The 27219-nt window shown below is 38.8% G+C and overlaps 1 protein-coding gene across 6 annotated transcripts in view; it reads left to right on the forward strand.

Moving 5' to 3' along the window:
- The window catches only part of TRPS1 (transcriptional repressor GATA binding 1), a 234173-nt gene that overhangs the window by 42319 nt on the left and 164635 nt on the right, over positions 1–27219 (forward strand). For all 6 annotated transcript variants that reach the window (XM_070392791.1, XM_070392794.1, XM_070392795.1 and 3 more), the window contains 2 exons: positions 1533–2461; positions 15254–16386. In XM_070392791.1, coding sequence (XP_070248892.1) covers positions 1533–2461; positions 15254–16386 — 2062 coding nt within the window. The remainder of the gene's footprint in view (positions 1–1532; positions 2462–15253; positions 16387–27219) is intronic.

Raw genomic sequence — 27219 nt, forward strand, 5'->3', positions numbered from 1 at the left:
TAAATGACTTCTTACACTCTAACTAGTACATTATCTTGGCTTAGTGATTCCTATGATAAAAATTTTGCTTGAGCAGCTTTTCAGAAGCAAAGGCACACCCAGATATACCAAGCCGGTGTGGTTCCCTCAGCACTGGTGACATGTTATAGATGAAAATGACTAAGACATGTTATGAATTTGGATTTGCTCAGGACGCTTTGGATAGTCATGGTGCAACTAACTGTTAAGTCGATCCTTGTGGCAGACGGCGAGCCCAGAAGGCTTATTTTATTAGTCTGTCATAGGTGGGTTTTTCCACGGGACTTTCGGGGTGACACCCTCACCCAGTACTCACCGGTTTTCAGCCAGAGGAGAGGAGGTTAAGGAACACAGACCAGGAACCTCGGTCCTCAGCGAGGCTTTGTTGCTGCATTCTTTTATTGACACAACACAAATTGTTTCTTATTCCTTACACCCTTAGAGCTCTGATTCATTAGACTCCAGTAGAGGAATTTGTCACCGTGTTCTTATTTTGACCCTGCTCACCGATGCCACCAACGTGAAAGGCACAGCTGAACTAGCATGTGAAGGTGAACCGTAGGGAATGGCTATTATTTTGCCATTTTGAGCTATAAAATGACAAGGTCATGTGGTTTAACTTAAGATTTTACTTTAGTCGATACCCAGTGTGTTCCTGATGGTGGAATTGGTACTATTTCCATCAGTCTGTGCATGGAATCCTGGGGCTTAGTTAGGTTCCCCATCGTTCTGGAGAGAGTTCTAGTAAAACCCAGCCTGGCCACTCTGATGCATACCAGGTCCTCTTCCTAACTTCAGACAACCCCTTCCCCCCGCCCCTCCGAATGGGGCTTCAAGGAATTTAACAGCAGGACAGAGGTGAAACATTTCTTATCCTTCATTGCTGCAAGTACTGGGGCAGTTTTCACTTCGTTTATAGCAGGCTATTTCTATATTTTGACTATGATGATATTTTGGTGGAAACTATATTTATATCTCAGTTGCACAGTGTGTAACAGTATTGAGTTCCAATTTACGTTGTTTATATACACATACAAAAATAAACATGTAATATATATTCTATAAACATAAACATGCATCTATAGTCTATAAACATAATACGTATACACATTCTACATAATATATAGCATGTATAAGTATGCAAGCATATGTATATATCACCGAGTATAACTGAAGAAAGAAATTGAGCAAAATTATAATTGGCAGGAAATGATAACTGATAGGAAGGATAGAGCTAGTGATAATTAATCCTTTAGTATTCATAAAACCATTTTAAAATAAATGAGCTACTCTACAACAAAAATTTTCTAAATGTTAATTGTTGGCTTTAGTCTCGATTTTTTGCTATTTTTAAAACTGAGGGTTGTCGTTTTTTTTTTTTTTTCCCCTTGAGGAAGTTTTTTATTATGCACCTTAACAAGCCTGGAATAGAATAAGTAAAATGTTCTAGATTAGTTTACATGTCTGCAACCTTCAAATAACCCTGTATCTCCTTTTTCCTTATGTTTTTACAGATATGGTCCGGAAAAAGAATCCCCCTCTGAGAAACGTTGCTAGTGAAGGCGAGGGCCAGACCCTGGAGCCTATAGGTACAGAAAGCAAGGTATCAGCAAAGAACAAAGCATTTTCTGCAGATCAGATGTCAGAAAATACAGAGCAGAGTGATGCTGCAGAACTAAATAATAAGGAGGAACAGAGCTTGCATGTCCAAGATCCATCTTCCAGCAGTAAGAAGGACTTAACAAGCTCAGTCCTGAGTGAGAAGCCTGGCTTCAATTATGAAAGCCCCGGTAAGGGAGGAAACCTTCCCTCCTACCCACATGATGAGGTGACAGATAGAAATATGTTGGCTTTCTCATCTCCAGCTGCTGGGGGAGTCGGTGAGCCCTTGAAGTCTCCTCAAAGAGCAGAGGCAGATGACCCTCAAGATATGGCCTGCACCCCATCCGGGGACTCATTGGAGACGAAGGAAGACCCCAAGATGTCACCAAAGGCTGCCGAGGAAACAGGGCAAGCGCAGAGTGGTCAAGCCAATTGTCAAGGCTCGAGCCCAGTTGCAGTGGCCTCCAAAAACCCACAAGTGCCTTCAGATGGGGGTGTGAGACTGAATAAATCCAAAACTGATTTACTGGTAAATGACAACCCAGACCCGGCACCTCTGTCTCCAGAGCTTCAGGACTTTAAATGCAATATCTGTGGATATGGTTACTATGGCAACGACCCCACAGATCTGATTAAGCACTTCCGAAAGTATCACTTAGGACTGCATAACCGCACCAGGCAGGATGCTGAGCTGGACAGCAAAATCTTAGCCCTTCACAACATGGTGCAGTTCAGCCATTCCAAAGACTTCCAGAAGGTCAACCGCTCCGTGCTTTCTGGTGTGCTGCAGGACATCAACTCTTCAAGGCCCGTTTTACTAAATGGGACCTATGATGTACAGGTTTGTGCTTTGTATTGTGATCTCTTTGTACACAAAAAGTTATTACTAATGAAATGTGAATTCTTACATGCATATAAAAGTTACGCTCCCAATACCCAAGGGGTAGTAGCTTGCTAGATCCAGCAGAAAAGACGAGCATGCTTCATTGGCTCTGTCATCCAAATGGGTATTCAGGGTTATCTTTAGCCTCTCATCATGGAAATCAATCCCAATATTTCTATGATGTTGGGAAAAGTCTTTTCATGGAATAGCTAGGCTTTGGATTTGACCTCCTATGTTTTTTAAAATATCAGTCATTTTTATCAACTCAATAGCTATAGTGCATTTGATCTAGACCTGTCTATATTTCATGGTAATTTGATTTTTTTTCAGTCTTCTAAAAATGGCACTAATCTTTACGGGTCTACATGGTAGTGACTCATACTTTGTCCTAGTTTTAGATCGATTGTCTTTTGCTATAGTCTTTGTATAGTCTTTCCTTCAGTGAGGGTTTTTCCTGTGTCTTGGATTAGAATTTGATTTTATATTCAGCCCAACATCAAATTGGACTAGATTTAGGTCATGTTGATGGATACAGAGATAAATTACTGAAAAGGCAACATAATTGCAAGTGAAAATTTGGAAATAAAATTACATTGATGAAAAAGAAGTCAAGGTGATTGTAAGTACTTAGGGACACCAGAATGACTTTGATATGGGCCAGTAAAGCATTCCTTTCGGCAGGTAAGGAAAATGATAATTTATGAAAGCATTTAGTAGTAATTTAGATATCTACTTTTAGTAAACGTGGCATACCTTTTTGATCTACTCTTCTGTCTTTTGGTTATGGCATATGTAAAATGAAAAAAAAAAATGCCACTTCAAGTAGAATGAACTTCAGAACAGACTCTAAAGAAATGTACTTATTTTATTTTAAGCATAGTCAAGACTCACGGTCAACTTGAAAAAAGTAAATTAGTTTCTATTATAGTGTGTAGATTTTTATTGTGTTATTAGGCCAGATTTCAAAGCATATTAGGTTTAATATTAACCTTCTTTAGGGGTGATTAGAAGAAGTATCAGAGAACTAATGAAATCACATCACACTTAATTGGCTTCCTAAATTTTTGAAATTATAAAACATTTTTATCAACTCAATAGCTACAGTGCATTTGATCCAGACCTGTCTATTGACTTGGTGTCAATCAAGCCAGGCAGGCAAGGGGGGTTATAAATAAGAGGTAGTGAACATATTTGCAATCCTTAGAAGAAGAATCAGAAGAGAAATTTCCAAGTCCTTTGAAAAGGTCACAATGGCAATCTTATCATTTTAAGGGAGATGTAACGAACTCTTAAAAAGCCAATTTCATCTTGTAAAGCTCTCTTAAAAATTCCATCTTACTTTGTGAATTTCCACAAATAGAATTATTTCCGTGGAGCAGCAAATTAAGTCAACATAGCTATTATGCATGAAAGCTACATGCTTTGAACTGCTGTCTCATTAAAGATCATTCCACTGTCTTATGTCAGGTACACTCTGCTGTCAAACTATGATTGTAAAATGTGTTTTAGATAAAAGGGCTAGAAGTGAATAATGTCAGTATGTGAAATGGCGTTTTATAATTAGCAAGTAATATGATGTTAATACCTGGATTTCCGGCTGGAGTTTCAGTTTGTTCACTCTGGGGACGACTTCTGAGGGAAGCTGATCTGGGCTGTCAGGAAGGCTCTAAAAGGAAGATTACTAAGGCCTATAGTTTGGAAGAATTCAGATTTTTAAACACACTTCCATTTCCCCCAAATGGTTATTTGTTAGGTTCTCAGTTATTTATAGTAAAGTTTATGTTTGGGTAGAATGAGCTGGACACTTTTCCTGGGCAGTGATCTTAGAAATAAAACAGATGTGTGAGCTATCTGAGTTTGAACTAATAGAACTAGAAATAAAACAGCTGATCCTCGACTGTGCTATCTACTAAATCCTTGCAGAAGCCCAGAGTAAAGAAGACAGAAAGTGGCAGGAAAGAACATACAGGAAGATAATCTTGTTAAGATCTATTTTTTTTTCCTCAAAGAGAAATAATATGACTAAATATAGAAAAAAGGCAATCTGTGGGAAAAGGGGGCAATTATTTCAGAAACACAACTGAATCCAGGTCTAAAGAGAGTTAACTTTCTGCAATTTGGGAAGAGAACACCAAATATTCTTGTAGGCCAAATGCTAATCCTGAATACTTTGCACATATACCAGATGTTGATGCAAAAACATGTCTGAAGATAAGTAACTTGTTAATATTTTTATGCTGAGATAAATATTGAACAGCTTCCCTGGATGCATAAATCGAATAAAAGCACATCTGAAACTCCCCCTTTTTCCACACGTCTGTGTTTTACTGAAATGCTGTTTGAGGGCTTCTCGACTTGTCACTTGAATTGTGTGGAGGCTAAAAGCTGTGGGTGATAAACTGCTGACTGTAGAATTTCTTTAATGCATTTTCATCAGAAATTTAGGGTACATTAATGGCATGTGTGTTCTGATAAAAAAAGATGTTGGTAAGTAAGACTATTGCAGACAGTAATCATTCAATTCTAGGAATTACTTCGATCAATCTGTAACTTAAGCTAATTGAAGTAATAGATGAGCAATTCATTAATCTTTTTCAATTAAATTGGCTTTTGTTGTGTTTTTTTTTAACACTCAGGACAGTTGGTGGTTAATGATAGATTTATGACATTTTAGGCCAAGAAAAAAGGAACAGGAGACAGAGTACAGGACTTAAGAACTATGTGGCTTTGATCTATATTTTGGTTTGACATGGTTGGTTTTAAATAATCTGATTTGCGTGCAAACATGAGATATACAGTTGGGAAGAAGAAATCATTTAAACAAATTTTAAGATTTCCAGTTCCAAGTTCAGATAACTTAACATATATTTGCAGGACTCATTGAAGTTTAGACATATGTGTACTGACAATATCCACTTCTGTGACAATTTTCTTAGCAGTAATGAAGTCAAAGAATTACACCTTTGTAAAAATAATGTCAAATAGCAGTGTCACTTTGTACTGCATGGTAGATAGAGCCTCCGCTGGGTAATGGAAGTCCCTTTACAGGGCCATTATAAAACCGGGATAGTCTTTTCTGAGTCTGTGGAAATCAACTGCGCACACCACCTTGAGGCGTGTGCCCCGCCCTGAAATCAGAAGATCTGTGGATTCTTTACCAAGGAAAACTAGAAAAGATACATCAGCTAAACCATATAATGCAGATATGTTCACTAGCTCAGAGCTACGTGACTTGACCTGGATATTAGTTCCTCAGGTTTTAAATGTTCCCTGCCTGTTTTTATCAATTATTATGCTTAAATCTTTAAAAATAATGGATGTGGCGTGATTGGTAAACCCTTCCTGTAATTTTTACTACCTATAGTCAGACTTTGAGGCTCACAGAGAGAGCAATAATAGGACAAGAGATTGAGTTCTTCAAAAAGTAATTACAGCTTCTTTCTTTTTAATCTGCTTTATTATGCTTATATTTAAACCATCTCTGAATGGAGGCCTGAGTTGTTAAACACGGGCTGTGCTGTTTCATTAGGGCTTAATGTGCTGCGCATCAGGACGTTTGTGTCATCTTTATGGGGGACTCTGAGCCCTTAGACCAGGTTATAAAAGTTGGAGTCCTGTCAAGTTGTGCTTCCCACGGGAAAGTGGTTAGTGATCCCGAGTTTATAAGTGCTCACGATGTATATGTTGCCTTTTCAGATGACTAAGCCTTTTTCTGCGATTTCACATTATTCAGGACTCCAAGAAGGTAGCTATCAGATTCCAGCTATTAAGTTCATTTTGGCCCTTGATGAAATTCTAAGGTTCCCCAAAGAATGACACTATTAACTTACCAGTGACTGTCTTGTGTTTGATCTAAGAGCACTGCATGTCTGTTCTGTAAATATTTTTATCAGAGTTGCACAATATGTCATGTTAGAAGCAGGAAGAACAGATTTTAGAGATAGGAAGTCATCCTTTGTATTCATATTTTCAACATATTTAACTCTGAGCTTTAAAGATCCTTAACATATGCCAGTACATTCATTTGAGCAGGGGGTTACAGTTTGGTCTCGGAAAAAAAAAATCAGAGAACATTAATCTCATTTGGGTCTATTTTGACTTTTCTTGAATTTTATTTCCAAATATTTATTTTTTGCCTCGCAGTTTCCTTTGATCTGGAGTAGGAGGGAAGTTGTAGATCTTAGCAGGTTCTGTTTCTTTGTTTTTTTCTGAGTTGAGGACAATTGCACTTCAGAACAACTGGTGAATGGGACTTTAATCACTTCAGACTGTCTATAGAGTACCGAGTGCTTGGCATATAACCCATACTTGTATTCAGGACTGTGTCTCTTTAACAAGTAATAAAGTGTGCAAAATAAAACATATGCTCACCCTAAGGCCATAAAACAAAACAAAGTTCTGGCTTTTACCAGGCTGTTTTCATCCTGGAGACGGCCGAGCTGGATAATGCAGCCACCCAGGTGGAGTAGAGTAGTTGGACCGTCTTCACTAATCCCTTTACCTGCATGATGGTTAAATCTCCATTTGGCTGTGTTACATGAGGGTCAGTAGGATAAATGTCAATGCCTCTTTGATTTTTGGTTTATGTGCTATTGTTTAAAGAACATGTATCACTTTCTTGAATGTCAGTATTTCTGGGCAGAATGTTTAGAAGAAGAAATGGTTATCAGTGCATCCAATCGAATTTAATGTTATTGAACTCAATAAAAAGTCTATCCTCTAATGGCTTGCTCTTCTAACCGTATCAAGTCCACTAATTATTTAGTGCCTTTTGTTTCTTGGGTCATTGTCATTACACTACACATGCAGCTGTTGGAAACACGGGAACATAAGTAGTGTGCTAACCCCAGGAAAGTTTGGAGAAAGAGTAATTCCCTCTCATTTTTCAGTTTCCTTCCTGGAGTCTATTTCTGAGACTCGTTAGGCCATAGACCTCTTGAATTCTTCATCCTAGGATTTTAAAGTTTGAAGTAAGTGTGCATTTTCAGAGTATCAGAAAAGATCTTTGTTTAATTTTAATTGCAAGTCAAATGTAAAATTAATTTTTGTATTACCTTTCATTTGATCTATTCTTCTTTCATCTGATAGCTTACATAATCAAAATTGCACATATCTTCTGTTTTTCCCCTTTAATTTTGGATTCGCTTCTAATAATAACTAACATTTATTAAAGATTTCATATGTGCATGTGTAGCTCTAAGCTCTTTGCATGTACTAATTAACTCATCTTCATAAAAAGCCTTGAAGTTGATACTACCATTATGTCCATTTTAAAAAATGAGGAAACAGGCATAGAGGAATTAAAGTAACCTGCCCAAGATCACATTGTTGTGTAAGTGGGGTAAATGGTGTGTACACCAGGGTAGATAGGCTACGGAAGCCTGTCTTTAATCGCTATGGTATAGTGCCTTTCCAAATATAAGGCTGAGTTTAATACAACTAGAATAGCAATGGAACATAGGCCAACTGCAAGAAAGGGAGGAGATGTAAGCTGCCACACAAGGGTTGTGATGTATACAGTGTGTGAATCACAATGAATTTGGGGACATAAGTGATTTCTTTGAGGTTATTTTATCTGTGTCGTGTAATGCTGCCTTATTAGAACTTGCTAGGCTTATAATTGAAATTGCTGAAAAGGTAATTTTGCTGATTTGTCTTTTTTTTTTAATTACTGTGATTCATTTTCATTGGTACTTCTGCTACAGAAACTAGTTCAGATAGAGTGAGCAAGGGCCACATTTTGATCTGATCAATCAAGGGTGATGCAATGTCTGGTCTCCAAATTCAGGGGCATTTCATCCACGTATTTGATTTATTTATACTCCCCTCTTTTGGAGAACTTTGTTTTAGGAATTTATGGTTTTACATGTGGTCTGAGAGTTGTATTCTCCTCTTCTAGTTACTAGGCACCATCCAGGTTGGTTTGTCTGTGAAGATTAAATGGTAAGGAGATGCATTAGTGGTGTCCATGGCTGTGTAATGAAAATTTAACTCTGCTTAGGAGTGAGTACGGAATTTTTAATTTTAAAAATTTATTTATAGATCAATTTTCCTACATTTCGTAGGAAGTGTAGGCAGCGGAAACGTCAGCATATTTTAGAGTGTGGAATTTGAGTGTATCACATACCCCACCCATGCATGAGGCGGGGCGATTTCCCTGGATTCCGAGTGTGAGGGAAGTGTGGGCTACAGTGAGGAGCTTGAGAATGCAGAAATGGTTTACTTGTCTACCTGCTGTTCTCCTTGAGTATTAGATGATTTGCTCATGTAGGAGTAAAGGACACTGGGATTCTTTCATGGGCCCAGTAACATATTTGGTAATTTTATAATAAACAATGGTTTGTTCTGAGACCTGTTTTTCCAGCTGATGGGTAGCTGCACCTTGATATTCCACTGGCATCTCAAAGTCAACTTGTGTAAAACTAAAGTTGTTAGTTCCTTCTCTCATGCAACATTTTTCTAAACCATCCTTTGTTCTCTTCTCCTATTTTCTAGTCAGTCCCATTGGAAATGTCAGTTACCCGGGATTTCTTTCTGATAGGTATCTCTCCCCAAGCAATTGATTGGTTTGTTTCCTCTTCTTTATTCTTTAACTGCCAACACCCTTCAGGCTTACTTAGTAAATTCTTAGTGGTTTCTTTACGTATTTTCTTTTTTCTTTCTGTTCTCTTCTCTTTTCCCTTCTCTTCTGTTCTCTTCTCAATTCCCTTCCCTTCCCTTTCTTTTCTTTTTCTCGATCCTTCTCTATCCTTTCTTTCTTCCTTCCCTCTTTCCCTTTCTTTAATTTTTAAAATTTTTATTTATAGATCAGTTTTCCTACATTTTGTAGGAAGTGTAGGTCTACTTTGTATAAAAACCTTATCATGTTATTTAAACCTGTATAATCACATATAGACTTTCAGATAAGACATTCCTTTTCCAAATTCTTTCTCACCCCTCCCCCAGTATCCCTCCACATTTCCTGAGAACGACTTCCCTTGTTTCACCCTTATTTCTGCTTTACTCATTTTATTTCCTGCACCTGAAAAACCTTTCCATGACCACTGCCTTTGAGATTCATCTCAAATGCTAATTCATCTGTCCGCAGCTGGGCTGTCACCTCCTTCCGGAAGCCTTTGCTGGCCTGTCAGTGTAGGTTAGGTCTCTTCCTCTGTGTTGTCATGGGACTCGGTACATCTCTCAGCAGAAGCACATATTCCACTGTTGTTGTCATCGATTGACTTGTGAGCTGTCTATACTAAACTACAGACATCTGGCTGGGGTTTTGGACTGTGTTGATTCTGTGTGTATGCCTAGTGCTTGGCACAGTAGGCATGCAACAAAGCACCCTTTCCTGGAGGAAGGATGCTCCACAGTGATTTGACTCTCTTTTCCCCATTAAGACACTCTTCAGAGAACACATGCAATTTTTATTTATCTCCATTATGAGCCGGTGGCGATGGTGAGTCAGTACATGGAAAATAATACCGTTTTGTAATCCACTTGCGCTGCATTTTCTATTTTGTTTTGTATTCCGCCCCCTCTCCCCCAAAGATTGTCTTCCAAATTATTGAGACTGACTTTGAGATTTATTGCTATTCTATCAGCCCCAATACCAAATAACCATGGAGAATTAGTTTAGTATTACACTGAGTAAAATGAGAAACCAGGTTGGGGCTTGACTGTGGATTACTGTAATTAAAAAAGCTGGTGATAAAAATGTGTGTAATTAAGAAGATGCAGTATTTTACCCTCAAATTTGCCCCATTATGCCCTGGCTGGTGTGGCTCAGTTGGATGAGTGTTGTTCCATGGACCCAAACGTTGATGGTTTGATTTCCAGTCAGGGCACATGCTTGGGTTGCAGGCTAGATCCCCAGTAGGGGAGGTGCAGGAGGCAGTGGATGTTTCTCTCTCCCATAGATGTTTCTCTCTTTCCCTCTTCCTTGCTCTCTCTCTCTCTCTCTCTCTCTCAAATCAATCAACACAATAAAAAGAAATTTGTCCATCATACAAATTTAAATATTTGTTGGTGCTTCTAAATCCAAATGGGTAGGGTGTTTATTCCAGTTGTTCCAGTGACACAAGGAAGTGGCTGTGATGGCATGAGACTGAGATGATTGACATCTAATTAGACTTGTTATTGAACTTTTTTAAAAGTCTCCATCACAATACATCATTAAGGCATATGATATGCTCCCGTGTTTTTTGAAGCATAGTACTACGCAGAAATATCCCCTCTGTAGATTAGCATGTTAATACTGACTATAGTTATTTTCAGTCAAGATTGGCCCTTACAGATTACTTCATGTTATTTGTAACTTCAGTATTTGAACAGTGATTTTTTTAACACCTGAACTTTTTATTGTTAAGGTTTTACTTTTTTTGACTATCAGCCCATAACCTCAATCCCTTTTAAATAAGCACCCTCCTAATTGTCCCTCTGTTACTGTCAATTATAGTCCTTGAAAATGAACCGCATCTAAGGAAGAGTTTGTGTTTAGTTAAACAACTTTTTTTTTGTTCCGTTGAACAGAAGTACATGTGCTAAAGTGTCATTTTAAGAGTTCTGAGGCTTTAAAAAATATTTTCCTGTGACATATTAATTTAAATTATTCTTACAGGTTGTTCCATATTATTAGGAAGGGAGAAATAAATTGAGGGTTAAAGACCTTGAAAAAAAGCCAACCACTTATATTTTTAGTTTATATGCTGAAACATTCTTGTGAAAAGACCTATGTGTGTGAGTTATAAATGAAAGCCATGGAATATACCACATAGAATGAATCGTTTTTAAAATGTAAGGTTAAAATAGAATAAAAAGCCATTATGTTCTTAATCAGTGAAAATTAATTTAAAATATGTTCTTGTTCATGCATTAACATGGGTGTTTCTTTATATAACTAATTCACCAGCAGCGGCTTCATAGTAATTTGTCTTTGGGCAAAAGATGGATTTTGTTCTATTTTTTGAAGAAGGCCCTATGTGTCAGGTTGAGTCCATAATAATGGGGCCATAAATTACTATCGCTTGCTTATTCCAGGTGACTCAGGGCCCTTAGTGAGATATTTCTCCATGTGCTCATCTATTCAGTCTTTTCATCCCATTGGCAGAATAAATTCAACCAGATAGTTCATTTCACTCAATAGTAATTCTGTTTATGTGACTGGTACTGTAGAGCATACTGTCTGCTGTGGTATTCACTAGTCACATGTGGCTCTTTAAATTTCAGTTAATTAAAACTAAATGAATGAAAAATGTATAAAAGCTGCTTACATTAAAAAAGCAGTTCCTCAGCTGCACTGGCCCTATTTCATGCGCTCGATAGCCACATGTGCTAGTGGCCACCATGGGCATGGTAAACTGCAGGACATTTCCATCATCTCAGAACGTTCTCTTGGACCACACTGACCTAGATTTTGCAAATCACTTGCAGGTCCATTTACTCCCTTGACCTTCACAATAATCCTGTAAAATGGCAAGGCGTACAATATTGATTTTATCCGTGAGGATGAGGATACGGAGGTGCCAGGAGATTACATAATGTGTCTTTCCACAGAATTTGACTTATAGAATTTCCCTCAGGAACAAACAAATGCAAGTAAAGGTGAATGTAAATGACTAAAGGATTTTATCTACAAATTTTGGTATTTAACTATGAGTAATTTAAAGGCAGAGAGGTGGTCTAGTTTGTTTACTGTTGTAAACTGATATTTATCACAAGAGGGCACAGTTAAACTCTCAATAGCTACTTAACTACTGATTGGATGCATCAATAATTGGTCCAAACAGAATTTACAGTTGAATAGAAATTGTAAAGTGTGGATATCCCTATCAAAGGGACTATTGAATTAATGGGTTACAATTAAAGTTCTGGTTAGCAAAAGAAGAAAAATCAGAACTTATAATCTTTATTCTGCTCCTGATCTCTTCCCTAGTATAATCATAGCTAAGGAATATGTTTTTTTTCTATTTCTTGCTATGTTTAACTATTTTAAAAGTTTGAGATAATTCTTTGAATGTGTAGCTCTATTTCCTGGCAATAATGTCCAATAAACACTTACTGCACACATTTATCTTACATAGCTGTTCTTGCTGTGTATTTATGTTTAACCTCGAAAATAATTGTTTTAAGTTAACATTTCGGAATCATGAAAATAAAATAAATGTAGTCAATTGTCTTAGGCATGGTCTCCTAAATTAATAAACTACATTTTATTTTAGAAGGGCATTTAAATGATATACATTAGTTATATCTCACCATGACCAGAATGTAGTTTTTTTTTTTTGGAAAGAGAAAGGAATGTAACACTGAGTAATTATGTTCTCCAAAGTTGGCTTTATAATATATAAAGTATGTAATGCTAATATTACATTAGCTTTTAATAAGATAAATACTAGTATTATTTACTGCTATTTATGAAGAAGGCAAATCGATAACCTGTAGAAGAGGCAGTATTGTTGTTCTTGCCATCAAATGAAGTCCTTGTGTTTTTGTTTGTTTGCTTGGGTGGTTTTGTAAGAGTAGTCAGTGGTAGTGTGAAGGCACTCTTCAGCATAAAATATATAACCAGTAAATGCATCCCAAATAATGGAATTGGCTGATTACCCCTGGGTAAAAAACACAACTTTTAGCCACATAAGCACCACCAACTTAAAAGGTTTAATGTAGTTATCACAGCAGCTTAGTTTATCCTAAACATGAGGCTTGAAAATGACAAAATCAAAGGAATGATGATGTGTCGTGGTTTCTCAGGAATCCCTGTTCTACAGCAAAAGTCAGAAATATGTCATATCAGGAAGCTCAGCAGTTCTGAAGCAATATGGTAGCTAAAATGAGCACATTTCATATGTAGATTTTGCACACTGGCTTTCTATCTTACATTAGAAGAGAATGGGATACTTCTGAATTTCCCCCTTTTGATTTAAGTTGAAGTCCAGGAACAAAGTACCTGAGTGGATGGCATCTCATTTAAATGTTTTATTTTTTGAAATTGAGGTTTCTCCCCACCTCCAGTGAATTGGGAAATAGCTAGAGGAATTTTGCAATGTAGTATACATTCCATTTTGGGGCAAATTTTACTTGCTTTAGTCACTGCACTGCTAGGTTTGGGTGATGACTAGACTGTGTCCTCACGTGGTCTGGCTCTGACGTCTGTCACACCGCTGATTGGTAGGTGCTGCCTAAGAGGGGGGCCCATTCTCCCCCTTCTAGTTACATGATGCTCTGCTGGTGACAGGCTGAAATCTGTGCGCTTGCCATGGTGGGTATAGACATCAAAAGTGAAACGTTGTCCTCCTTCCTTTGAAGGCTGTGGGAGACCTTCATAAATGATTGTCTCGATGTACAGTAGATGTTGATCTGTTTTATGTGTTCATGTGCACGCCCTACAACTGTAATATTGGAAATAAATGTAGAGGTTGCCCCAATGGAGGAAGCTACTGTTCAGAGAGGTTACGTCAGTTGATCACGGTCACTACTGTCTCTAAGTGGGAGAATGGACTTCAGTCTTAGTCCTGTGCAATCGCGGTACACACATCCCTCTCAGGGTGTTGAAGGAATACTGTTTGCATATCAACTAGAACCTTTTACATGATGTTGAGAAGCTTGAGACTTTTCTCCTGGTGTGATTTGGGTATGAGCAGTGATCACACATGTCATTTCTGAGCAGCTGTTGAAGAAGGCGGAACGTGATTATGCCACGTGCTGACTGTATGACATCTGGTCCTGGAAACACTCAAAAACTCTCTGATAGATGAAAGAAAACCTCTCTCCCTCCTTGGAGCATTTCAGTCAAAGACTCTATTTTAAACCAGGAATTTTGGCTGCTTGGTGGTGGCCCTTTAGTAAACTGCCCTTTGACGTGCACACTGGAGAGGGAGTGAGGGTTTTATATAAAGTGCCCTTTGAAGGCCTTCATTGCCAAGATACTATACACATTTATAATGAAAATGCATAGCGGCGGTGGTGGTTTTTATGGTAGAATTTTTGTATTTTGGCCTTTGAATGATCCTCTTAGGAGGGGCTGGGCCTTTGCTAGGAGATAGAACTTTAATGCATCCCTGTTCTGTTTTCCTTTTTTCATTTGTCCTAGACTGGGAAAAATTTTAAACCTTTACATTGATGGTCCTTCACCAAGACCTCAAGCCCACTGCATTCATTTCATTTTTAGCCTTCGAATGCATGCTCAGGCTTTATCGTTATAAGCCATTTTGAGTGGTCGTGTCAGCACCATGGTTTTACCCCCAAAAATAAATGTCATCTTGTCCTGCAGTCTCATCGCTGTAGAAGCTGAACAGAGGATTCCCTTGGAGAACCTCTGCATTGAGTAATCTCCAAGCAACTGCCTCTGGTTTTGACAGCAACACTTAGTTTTGTCAGGAGAAATCCCCACATGGTCTGGATGCTTTTGTAGGAAGTGGATTTGAAGGAGGCAGTAGTAAAACCTACTTTGTAGAAAATTGTTTTCTTCGCCTTTTTTTCTGAAAAGTATATCTTATTAAATCCTTTGAATTAATTCTAGTCCTTTTACTACTTACACTCTTCTGACACTTTGGCCCAAAATGTTTAACATAATGAGCCTCTCATAGAGTAGCTGTCGAATAATGGAGAGTGGATTTATTTGGCTCTGATTATTCAAGTGATTTCCTAATAAGCAGAAGTAATATTGTATTTTTTATGTGGAACACTTGCCCGTGCCCTCTCCTCCCTCCTACGCAGAGCACGGCATTCATGACACCTGTAAAGTAACATCCGTCTCTTCTATACCAGGTCACTTCAGGTGGAACATTCATCGGCATTGGACGGAAAACACCAGATTGCCAAGGCAACACCAAGTACTTCCGCTGTAAATTCTGCAATTTCACTTACATGGGCAACTCGTCAACTGAACTAGAACAACATTTTCTTCAGACTCACCCGAACAAAATCAAAGCTCCTCTCCCCTCCTCTGAGGGTGCCAAACCTTCAGAGAAAAACTCTAACAAGTCCATCCCTGGGCTTCGATCCAGTGATTCTGGAGACTTGGGAAAGTGGCAGGACAAGATCACGGTCAAGGCGGGCGATGACACTCCTGTTGGCTACTCAGTGCCCATCAAGCCCCTTGATTCCTTGAGACAAAATGGTACAGAAGCCACCAGTTACTACTGGTGTAAATTTTGTAGTTTCAGCTGCGAGTCCTCTAGCTCACTGAAGCTGCTAGAACATTATGGCAAGCAGCACGGAGGAGCGCCGTCAGGCGGCCTGAACCCAGAATTGAATGACAAGCTTCCCAGGGGCTCCGTCATTAATCAGAATGATTTGGCCAAAAGTGCAGAAGGGGAGCCCATGACCAAGGCAGAGAAGGGCTCCAGCGGGACTAAAAAGAAGGACTTCTCCAGCAAGGGGGCGGAGGAGAACGTGGTAACCAGCTACAACTGTCAGTTCTGCGACTTCAGATATTCCAAAAGCCACGGCCCCGATGTCATTGTCGTGGGGCCACTTCTCCGTCACTATCAGCAGCTCCATAACATTCACAAGTGTACCATTAAGCACTGTCCATTCTGTCCCAGAGGCCTCTGCAGCCCAGAAAAGCACCTTGGAGAAATCACTTACCCGTTCGCCTGTAGGAAAAGTAATTGTTCCCACTGCGCGCTCTTGCTTTTGCACCTGTCTCCGGGGGCGGCCGGGAGCTCTCGAGTCAAACACCAGTGCCACCAGTGCTCGTTCTCCACCCCCGACGTGGATGTGCTCCTCTTTCATTACGAGAGCGTTCACGAGTCCCAGGCATCGGACGTCAAACAGGAAGCCAACCATCTGCAAGGAGCATCGGATGGGCCGCCGGCTGTCAAGGAAAGCAAGGAACACTCATGTACCAAATGTGATTTCATTACCCAGGTGGAAGAAGAGATTTCCCGACACTACAGGTAAGCCGGGGGGTGGGGACAGGGGGCGGGGACAGGGGGCACCGAGAAATGGATAGAATACAGGGGGCTGATCCAAAAATGGTCGGGAATGACTGTGGTGACCTGGGGAAGTTACTGAGCAAGAGCACCTAAAAACAGTGGTTCTCAACCTTCTGGCCCTTTAAATACAGTTCCTCATGTTGTGACCCAACCATCAAATTATTTTCGTTGCTACTTCATAACTGTAATGTTGCTACTGTTATGAATTGTAATGTAAATATCTGATATGCAGGATGGTCTTAGGCGACTCCTGTGAAAGGGTCGTTTGACCGCCAAAGGGGTCGCGACCCACAGGTTGAGAACCACTGACCTAAAAGGTCATTCATAAAACTGCAGGATATATATAATTCCAATTATTATATACATATAAATGATTTTTTTCAGAGAGGAAGGGAGAGGGATAGAGAGTTAGAAACATCGATGAGAGAAACATCGATCAGCTGCCTCCTGCACACCTCCTACTGGGGATGTGCCCGCAACCAAAGTACATGCTTTTGACCGGAATCGAACCTGGGACCCTTCAGTCCGCAGGCCGATGCTCTATCCACTGAGCCAAACCAGTTAGGGCTGCAGGTTATATATTTATAGACAACCACAGATTCTAATTTAACCGCTTGTTTCAGACCATTTATTCTCTGTTCCCTTTTGTTGTTTTTTTACCATTTACTGAGTGCATTTTAAAATCCACAGTGATGCTGATAATGCTGATGAGTTTACTAATTGACCACAATTCATTTATTTATCCTTGCTAAGTATGGCTCCGTATTCCATAATTTTTTATGGAGCCGTTCCAAAATGCAAGGTACCGCTATAATTTGTTCTGTTCCTTATTTCAACCTGGAGAGAGTCTGTTTGAGAACATGTTGCTCATTTTTCTTTTAAAATGAGATTGGAGCCTTAACCGGTTTGGCTCAGTGGATAGAGCGTCGGCCTGCCGACTGAAGGGTCCCAGGTTCAATTCCAGTCAAGGGCATGTACTTTGGTTGCAGGCACGTCCCCAGTAGGGGGTGTGCAGGAGGCAGCTGATCAATGTTTCTCTCTCATCGATGTTTCTAACTCTCTATCCCTCTCCCTTCTTTGCTGTAAAAAAAAAAAAATCAATAAAAATATATTTTAAAAATTAAATAAAATGAAATTGGATATTCTTTGTGCTTTAAAAAAATCGAGCAACAACCTTCTCTTTGCATACAAACAGTAAATATGATGGTGAGAATTCTGTAATATGTGTGACTAGGATTTCAGTACTCACTCCTCTGAAAAGGTGACGCTGCTGAAGTTATTTCAGATTTGTAAACAGAGTGTATCAGTGTTTCCTGCTCCTTTCACTCTATTCTTTTTGTAAATGTTAATTTTCCCAGTTAATTTTTGTATTTTCTAGAGATGAGTTTAGGATATGTATCTTTATTTCATTTATGTATTCATTCCTTAACTAATTAATTAATTGCAAAAATACACATTATGCCCTGTACTGATAAAAGAGAAAACGAGACAAACATAGTCAGTGCCCTCATGGAACTTAGTTTAGTAGGAAAGCTTAACAGATCTTCAGAATGATGGGTATCTTAAAGATGAAGCAGAGACCACTACGTTTGAATACAATGACAACATAGCCCAATATGGTAGACTAGAGGCCTGGTGCACGAATTCGTGCACGGGTGGGGTCCCTCGGCCTGGTTGGCGATCAGAGCCAATCGGGGCTGTCTCAGCAAGTCCCAATTGGGGCCGATTGGGGCCCGCTGGCCAAGGGGAGGGGCCTCGGGAGGTTGGCCAGCCACAGAAGGTTGGCTGTAGGAGCGTACTGACCACGAGGGGGCAGCTTCTGCATTGAGCATCTGCCCTCTGGTGGTCAGTGCACATCATAGCGACTGGTGGACCGGTCCTTCGGTTGACGGGTCATAACAGTTGCTTAGGATATAGATATAGGTATAGATTAGATATAGATATAGATATAGATATAGATATAGATATAGAAATAGATATAGATATAAATATAGATAGATAGATTAGGAAATGCCTCCTTGAGGAAGGAGCATTTAAACTGAGACTTGCTTATAAGTAGGAATTAGTGTAGCAAAATCCTGGTGGTACAGGGTGTTCAGATATAACTTAGTGCTTATTGGATGCTTTTCTGTTATTATGCCTTTAAGCATCAAAGTAAAGAGGTTTATTGACGATTTAAGTGCTTTTCCATATGTAGACTCGATTTCCTAATTTATAAATTTTCACTTCTCAAGATCTTAAACAGGTCCTCCTCCCATTCTTTTTAAAAGTTGCAGGTTCGCCGAAACCGGTTTGGCTCGGTGGATAGAGCGTCGGCCTGCGGACTGAGGGGTCCCGGGTTCGATTCCGGTCAAGGGCATGTACCTGGGTTGCGGGCACATCTCCAGTAGGAGATGTGCAGGAGGCAGCTGATCGATGTTTCTCTCTCATTGTTGTTTCTAACTCTCTATCTCTCTCCCTTCCTCTCTGTAAAAAATCAATAAAATATATTTAAAAAAAAAAAAAGTTGCAGGTTCGTGCTAGTGTATGTATGTTTTCTCAGTCGCCAGTAGTGAAGCAGTTCAAGTCCAACAACAGTAGGCTAATAATGTTAGATGTTAATTTGAAGGGCATCCTCATGTTCACAGTGCATGTAAATGTTCAGAAAACACTTCCTTAAGATTTGCACTGTTTAATTTATAAGGTCAGCTGCAGGAAAGACACAGCCCTGCAATCAGATATGTTCACACTTGCAGGGTTTCTGGCTCCTCTGATGTTTAGCTGCATGTTAATTTGTTTCTGAGATTCACAGACCTTTGCTTTCTTCCGAGCTTTACCGGTGTGCATACTGTGCATGCACATTTGTCAAGTGATGTAAAAATTAGGTAATCTTGCCGAAACCAGTTTGGCTCAGTGGATAGAGTGTCGGCCTGCGGACTGAAAGGTCCCAGGTTTGATTCCAGTCAAGGGCATGTACCTGGGTTGCGGGCACATCCCCAGTAGGAGATGTGCAGGAGGCAGCTGATCGATGTTTCTCTTCCATCGATGTTTCTAACTCTCTATCTCTCTCCCTTTCTCTCTGTAAAAAATCAATAAAATATATTTTTAAAAAATTAGGTAATCCACTCTTGTTTTGAAAGAGGAGGCTTTCTTCAATCATGAGGGAATCAGCCACAACACGCACACGCAGGCACACACGCACACACTATGATACATCTAGATACCACATCATTGAGAGGAGTGGTTTTTCTCGAGGAAACTGAGGCCATTGCCTGAAAACCTGTCTGAAAAAAATAGTCCCTATATGCTTTGGTGAAACAAAAGAGATTCTAAGACATAAAAGTATGAATATTTGCTAGGGAAAGTAAGCTCCAGAGGGAAGAGACGAGTCTTGTCTTGTTACTGCTGTGTCTACATGATTTAGCACTGTGCCAGGATGGCTAATAGGTGCTCAGCGAATATCTTTAAGTACATGAAATCCCTGTGAGATTTTGACTTCACCATAGTTTGAATACGCTGAGAGCTCCGTGGTAAGTTAGAGTTTAATCTTTGACTATTACATGGTCTTGGAATCCTTCCGAGGACCTAGATTTTACACAAACTAACGTTTTTCTTTGTACTTTGTTTTTGGAAAATTTATCTTTATTGTTGGAAGTATTACAGATGTCCTCTCTTTCCCCCATAGAACCCCTCTACCCTGCCCCCCTTCCCCGGCCTTCACTGCACTATTGTGTCCTGGGTTATGCATACAATTTCTTTGGTTGATCTCTTCCTGCCCCCCTCCCCTCTGAGATTTGTCATGTTCCATGCTTCCATATCTCTGGATCTATTTATTTCATCAGTTTATTAAATTTAGGTCCACCTCTCAGTATTTTATTAGATAAAAAAAATTGAGCAACACTTGTCCTTAGGGCATTAAAATGATCTTGCCCTTATTCTTAAAACCTGATGGAGTTTGTGTGATCCTAAAGTGCCGAGCACTTTACCTCTAATCTTTTATGAGTTCTTGTAGAAATATTTGAAACTCAGACAATTACAATTTCAGGAGTCCCAGCCAATGGAGGCTTTAAGGATGTGAAAGAAAGTAGTCACATGGAAGTCGAAAATGTTGACCTGCTATCAAAGCATTTTCCCCAAATGCCACAGGTTAAGATAGCATAAAGGGACAAGTTTACCATATCACAATAATATCTTTATAGTTAAATTTATGTTTATTCATATTATTTATGTTGGGAAACTTTCACCATAATGCTGCTTGACTGTGCAATAGTCTAGGGTTTTGAGTGTTTTATATACAAGACTTACAGCGTAGTAAAAAGGTAGTATAAGCTGAGAACTGTACAATATGTGAAATCATGTAGCTATAAAATAACTACAGCTAAAAAGCAGGAGAGCTGATTTAGAGCTGTGAGTGGAAAAACCTCAGTGTGGATTGCATGGGCATTTCCCCAAAGAACCACGTCTAACCTGGGCTGAACTGCAGGCATTACCCAGTCAGTATCTGGAACTTGGTCAGTTTGCTTAATGTTTCATATTTACTTTTGATGCCCCAGCTCACAGCATGACTGAGTTATTATATCCACTCATGAATTTGTATCTCACACTCCATTTCTTTTAGTATTTAATTAAAGAGTGTTCTTCTTCTCTAATTGGCTACTATTCTCCTTATCAAAATTTTCAGCGTTATAAACTTATGTTTCTGGAGTAAGAGGACTACTTCCTTACAGAACGACTATACTATATAAAATATACGTTGTAATGCCTTGCTAGACTTCCATGAAGTAAGGGAACTTTCTGAAGCTTTTTTTCTTCTCTGTTCACCATGAGTGAACTAAACCCAGACTGGAGAGAATGAGGCAAACATGGAAGGTGAGGTCTCCCTGAGGGTAGCTGTCAATATTGATGCTGCATTTGATCAGGAGTCTAAGCCAGGAGTCACCGGCAGAGAGATTGTGCAGAATGTGAATTTTACTCTAAGCTGACACCTTGAAGGTGGCTTTCGTGATTCCATATTAGTGCCTTCCTTTGACTCCTGTCAGAAGTAAACACAAATTTGTCTATTAGTATACTGCCATTCTCACCTCCATGACCTTGCCTAAGATAAACCTTGAATGAGCTCACTATTATAAAAATTCTCTATATGGACAGGGATATAAGCCATTATATCCGAAATCAGTAAAAAATGCAAATAGTAGCTTCAGATACCTAGCAACTTCAGATATATAGTTTTTAATTATAAAATAATAATTCTTTAAAAATGAAAACTAGACTTACAAATTGATCAAGCTGTATGAGACTATAAGTGAGTATTCAAAAAGAAGCAACTAATATTTTTAAATTTAAAATATAATTATTGAAACTTAAAACATATGGATGAGTTAAATATCCTTAGCAAACAATTGAGAGCAACTACACGTGCATTAGTACAGAGTTTCTAAAAGGGTGAGAGCCATGATGGCTGCATTTGGATTTGTGTATGTTATAGGACATGTCCTTTTAAACAGTATCTAATAAACCAGCTGCCTGTAATACCTGGAAATGGACATAATAGTACAAGTTGAAAACTTCCACTATGAGATAAAAACATTACCCAGGATATTAAAGTCCATCAACAAAATAACTCACAGTAGCACGACATTATTTATTAGAAATTCAGATTTAATGGTACTGAAGACTGTACAAGAACAGTCACAAATCTTGGAATAAGAGAAATTTTAGCCTTGATTTCATTTCATATTAGTTTATACAAATTATGTCCCAACTTCTTGTTTACTTTCTATTTTACCGGAAAGCTTATCTTTCTCTTTTGAATATTTCATAGGGGATATCTTCTTCTCAAAAGTGAATCATCAGTTGAAATTTTTCAGACATGACATTAGTTACACATTTTCCACTACTTGAAGATGAAATCAGCCCACAACCCACTTAAAAAAACCAGTTACCCCAAATGAGTACTTACAGCTTAGGTTATTTCAGCTTAAAAAATAGGTGATAAGTTGACTGAATGGAATTTTAATTCACAATTTCAGTTTTTCCTAGATTGTAGTTGGTAGACTGCTCCTCTGTAAGTCACTGAAGCTGAGTATTATATCTCCAACTTCCAAGAGTTGGTTCATCTGCTTATTCACCTATAACTTCATATTTTGTCCCTGAGATTTTCCTCTTCACCTGCTTTTTATGCCATTCTTATACAGTGTCAGTAATCTCAACTGCCACACGTATAGACCATTATAACAACAAATATATGTTACAGAAATGATTGACTTTATTAGATATCAGACTACTGAACTATATAAATGAAATCACCTCCATTTCCTCCTCTTCTGTGACAATTTATCTATGTGTCATATTCCATAATTACCAAAAAATAACTTTCCTTGCCTAATTGATTGGTACTTATGATTTATTCAGTTATTTTGATGTTCATTTAGTCCAGCGGTTCTCAACCTGTGGGTCACGACCCCTTTGGCAGTCGAACGACCCTTTCACAGGGGTTGCCTAAGACCATCCTGCATATCAGATATTTACATTACGGTTCATAACAGTAGCAACATTACAGTTATGAAGTTGCAATGAAAATAATTTTATGGTTGGGTCACAACATGAGGAACTGTATTTAAAGGGCCAGAAGGTTGAGAACCACTGATTTAGTCATTGAAGAAAAAAAAACTGTGGTCAAAACTATTGGAAGTGAAATACAATTATTTGGTAAAGGAGAGCTTTTCAAGTGATGGCATAAATCTCTGGAAGTTAACATTTAATGGAAAAAAGAAAGCATTGCTCAGAGCTGACTTCACATGTACTATAAGCTGGTGTACTAGGAAAATAGAAATAGAATAAAAGAGTAGCATCTTTTAGCTGAATTTTTTTTAGAATCTAAAAAACCTCAGCCCTTTATGGATTATAAAAATACTTTTAACCTCTACTAATGAATGAAATGCTACTACCAGGATAAAAGCCCACTGTGCATTGAAATGTGAATGGATCTGAAATAAGTGCTTTTTATAGCACATGAAAATTCTGTCCAGTAGGATAAGGAATAAAACATCTCTTCTCACAGAAATTTTGTCACTTGAATTAAGTACAATTTGGTCTTTTTTAGGCAGCTTGCTGTAGTTTTTTTCTGGATGCAAAGGATGATTTAGCTTTTTATCAAAGTTTCTTTGATTCATGTCCTCATTGTCTAAAGCATTGCATGGGACATAGTGAGATTGTATATGAGTATATTCCAAATATTGCATGGAACATATTTGCACTAAAATATTTTTTATTTATTATCTGAAATTCAAATTTAACTGAGAATCCTATATTTTACCTGGCAGCTCTATGCTAGGGAGACCTATAAAATGACATCTTTTTTTTTTCTTGGATAGAGGAAAGTGTTTGCTCTTGAATTGGCAAGAGAGAATAGAATTTAAGTTAATGCAAAGCATTTATTTGTAGTGTCTTTTAAATTAGGTTGGCTTAATGGAACCAGAAGTTCAAAGAGTTTGTAAATAATGAAGAGTTTATACAGAGGACTACTCAAAAGATACCATCTGCAAAATGTGTACCACTTCGTTTCCTCTGCCACTTTATGGCTCTACACATTAAATCCAACATTAAGTCCTGAACTCCCTCAAAGCCATGGTGGTTTGTGGAGTTCAGAGTGAGTCAGTCCAAAATATGCTTCTTTGGTATGTGGGCTGTTTTGAGCTAAGGGTGATGTTAGCTGCGGGCTCAGGAGAAACTTCTGCCCCTCCCCTGACGACCTGGAAGAACTTGAACTAGGGGCCTTGCCCATGATGGGAGATTGTTAGACAGAACATCTTTGGTCTGTTTGCATTTACTAAACATCATTTCGCAGTGACCCTTTGAAGCCCCCAAGGCACTTACCTCATGCACTCTAGCTCAGGATATCTTAAGCACCCATGTTCCCTTTTGGTCTCTGAGCCTCTCATACATGTGGAGTTTCTGACTCTCTCATGTATGTGGGGTTCCCATTCATATGTATGTGTTAAATTTGGTTATTTTCTCTTCCTAATCTTTCTCATTCTATTCTATTATGAGACCAGTCGAAAGAACCCGGAGGGTAGAGAAAAGTTTCTCCTCCCCCATGGGTTCTACTTCTCTGGCTATGAAGCAGATATTTACTGACTGACTAGATGTTCTGGGCGGGGTTGGGTGTGAGCTTTGATCTCGATCTTAAGGCAGTGATAATATAACTGCAAAGTAAGATACACACAGGATTTTAATAAAAGGCAGCCTGGAAAAAATCCTCAGAGGAAGACAGTTTCAGAGCAGCACCGAGGATTGCTAAGTTTACTCTTGGGTTGAGTCATTTGGAAAGTCTGTGGATGAGAAAGTGGTTAATGTGGGTCTTAAGAAATAGAGGGAAAATTCCCTGCACCTTTCTGAGGTTTTCATATGAATGCTAATAAAATGAAATGCATTTAATAGGTTAGAGGAGAGTCCAAACTAATAAAATCTCACAATGACTAAACTTTTATTCTTGAGTGATATTTCTTAGACTAGGTATCAAAATCATCTATTTTTATTCTTTGGGGACATGGCATTATGTTGAAGGTCTTCTCAGTTATTATTGAGGGAATGACACGCATCCTAGAATATGCCCAAATCTTAATTAATTCCTGAATAAGCTAGATACTTTTCATCAAGTACCAAACAGCATACATGAAAGAGTACTCATGGACAAGAGTTAAGATACTGTGTCATGCCTGCCATATGTGAATTGACTTGTCTGTGCTTCAGGTCCTTGTTCTATGAATTAGGGACAAAAAATATATACTTAGTGTGATTGTTGTGGGCTAATATATATAAATGGCCTGGCACTAAAGAATATTGAAAGATGACCCCCCAAACAATGAAATAAGTAGATGAATTACCGTTTGGGGATTATGCTTGACAATATCATGTTTGTAATTTTAACTTACAAAGCTGTTAGTGTTGACTCTCTGAGGTGAGTAATATTGTATGTGTTTTCAGAGAAAAGGATGTTGCCCATCATAAAGAATTCATATGGGAATGTTCAAATGCTAAGTATATATACTGAGAGTTCATTCCAAACTAACTAACATCCGTGTTGAACTTATTTCTGACCATGGCTTCATGATCCTTGCTACTTAAGGTGTAGTCTGGGGACCCACAGCATTAGTATCGCCTGGGTGCTTACAAGAACTACAGAATTTTGTGTCCCAACCCAGACTTCCAGAATCAGGATCTGAATTTTAGCAAGATTACCAGGTGTTACCTATGTATGTTAAAATTTGAGACTATTGCTCTAGATCAGTGGTTCTCAACCTTCCTAATGCCACGACCCTTTAATACAGTTCCTCATGTTGTGGTGACCCCCAACCATAAAATTATTTTCCTTGCTACTTCATAACTGTAATTTTGCTACTGTTATAAATCGTAATGTAAATATCTGATATGCAGGATGTATTTTCATTGTTACAAATTGAACATAATTAAAGCATAGGATTAATCACAAAAACAATATGTAATTATATATGTTTTCTGATGGTTTAGGTGACCCCCATGAAAGGGTTGTTCGACCCCCAAAGGGGTCACGACCCACAGGTTGAGAACCGCTGCTCTAGATGTTAGCATAGGTTATTATTGAAAAGTTTGTATTGCTCCAAGCGTTTAAAGTAATGTTGTCTTTTAAATGTAGTTTCTGTCATTTAGTTAAGGCTGGTATTACAGGGAGTAAGAAGTCCTCCAGGTCTTTAGAGTACTAATTTGGAAATTGCCTTTTCTGCTTCATCTTCTGGGGTTCAAAGAACTGAAAATTGAGCAGTTTAACAGTTTGCTGCTTAATTGTCAAGATTTACTCTCTTTTTATTAACAGTAGTCACACCCAGATTCTTAAGATTCTGAATAAGAAAGATAGTAAGGGCATTTCTTACCTTTATTAAAGTTGCTGCCCTTGGGAGACTTCTTATGAGTGTTTACTGAGTTGTTGGAACCATGATCCTTCTATTAAGGTTGATTCTGGTTCCTGCATTGGTGTCACCTGAGGAGCTTGTTAAAAGTTCAGATTCTCTGATTATGCCCAGGAGATTCTGATTCTGTAAAGCAACAGAGGGGGCCTTGGAATAGGTATTACCAAGAAACTCCTTGAGTTGCAGCGTTGCACATAGCCTGATTTGCAAATAGTTGCTGTAGTCGGTTTCTTTTGTATCGGTTAGAAGACCTTTACCATCCCCTCATGTGTTCATTTCTCATTCTTCAGGTTGCATGTCTTGGTTTTCCATATTACCAGTCATTTGATTTATTTTTGTATAACGTTAAAAATGGAGGCAGCAGAGGGTAGAGAAATAGAACATGGATCTGGGCGGTAGAAGCCCTGTATTCTTGACTTGATGTAGGTTCAGTGGGTAAGTCACAGTTTCTCCATTTGACTGTCTGTGAAATGGGCTTTATACTTCAGTGGGATGTGAGTGCTTTGAACTCTTCAAAAGAAAAGGTGTGTGAGTTGAGCGTGTTATTGCCATCTTATTTTAATATCCTTCCTGTGAAAACCGTGTTTTCCTTTGCAATGTAAAACCTGGTTATTACTGAAGACTTATCTCTGTAGTTGGTGTTCCTTTTGTGCTTTATACCCAGCCCCCACCGTTCTCTGCATGCGACAGTTCTCCGGCTTCTGTCTCATGGAAGGTTTTCCTGGGCCGGTTGGATCAAGAGCTCCTCTGTGGGGCAGATGAGAGCAGCTCTTGTTGAGACCTGTCAGGAGTCGGGGAGTTGTTCATTGGGACAGGAACTTGAAACTAGAAAACCTAGAAGGCCTAGACACCGTGTCTCAGTGTGATACCT

Source organism: Myotis yumanensis, unplaced genomic scaffold, assembly GCF_028538775.1.
Source record: "Myotis yumanensis isolate MYYU_CA2020_CCGP unplaced genomic scaffold, mMyoYum1.0.hap1 SCAF_15, whole genome shotgun sequence".
NCBI classification, from domain to species: Eukaryota; Metazoa; Chordata; class Mammalia; order Chiroptera; family Vespertilionidae; genus Myotis; species Myotis yumanensis.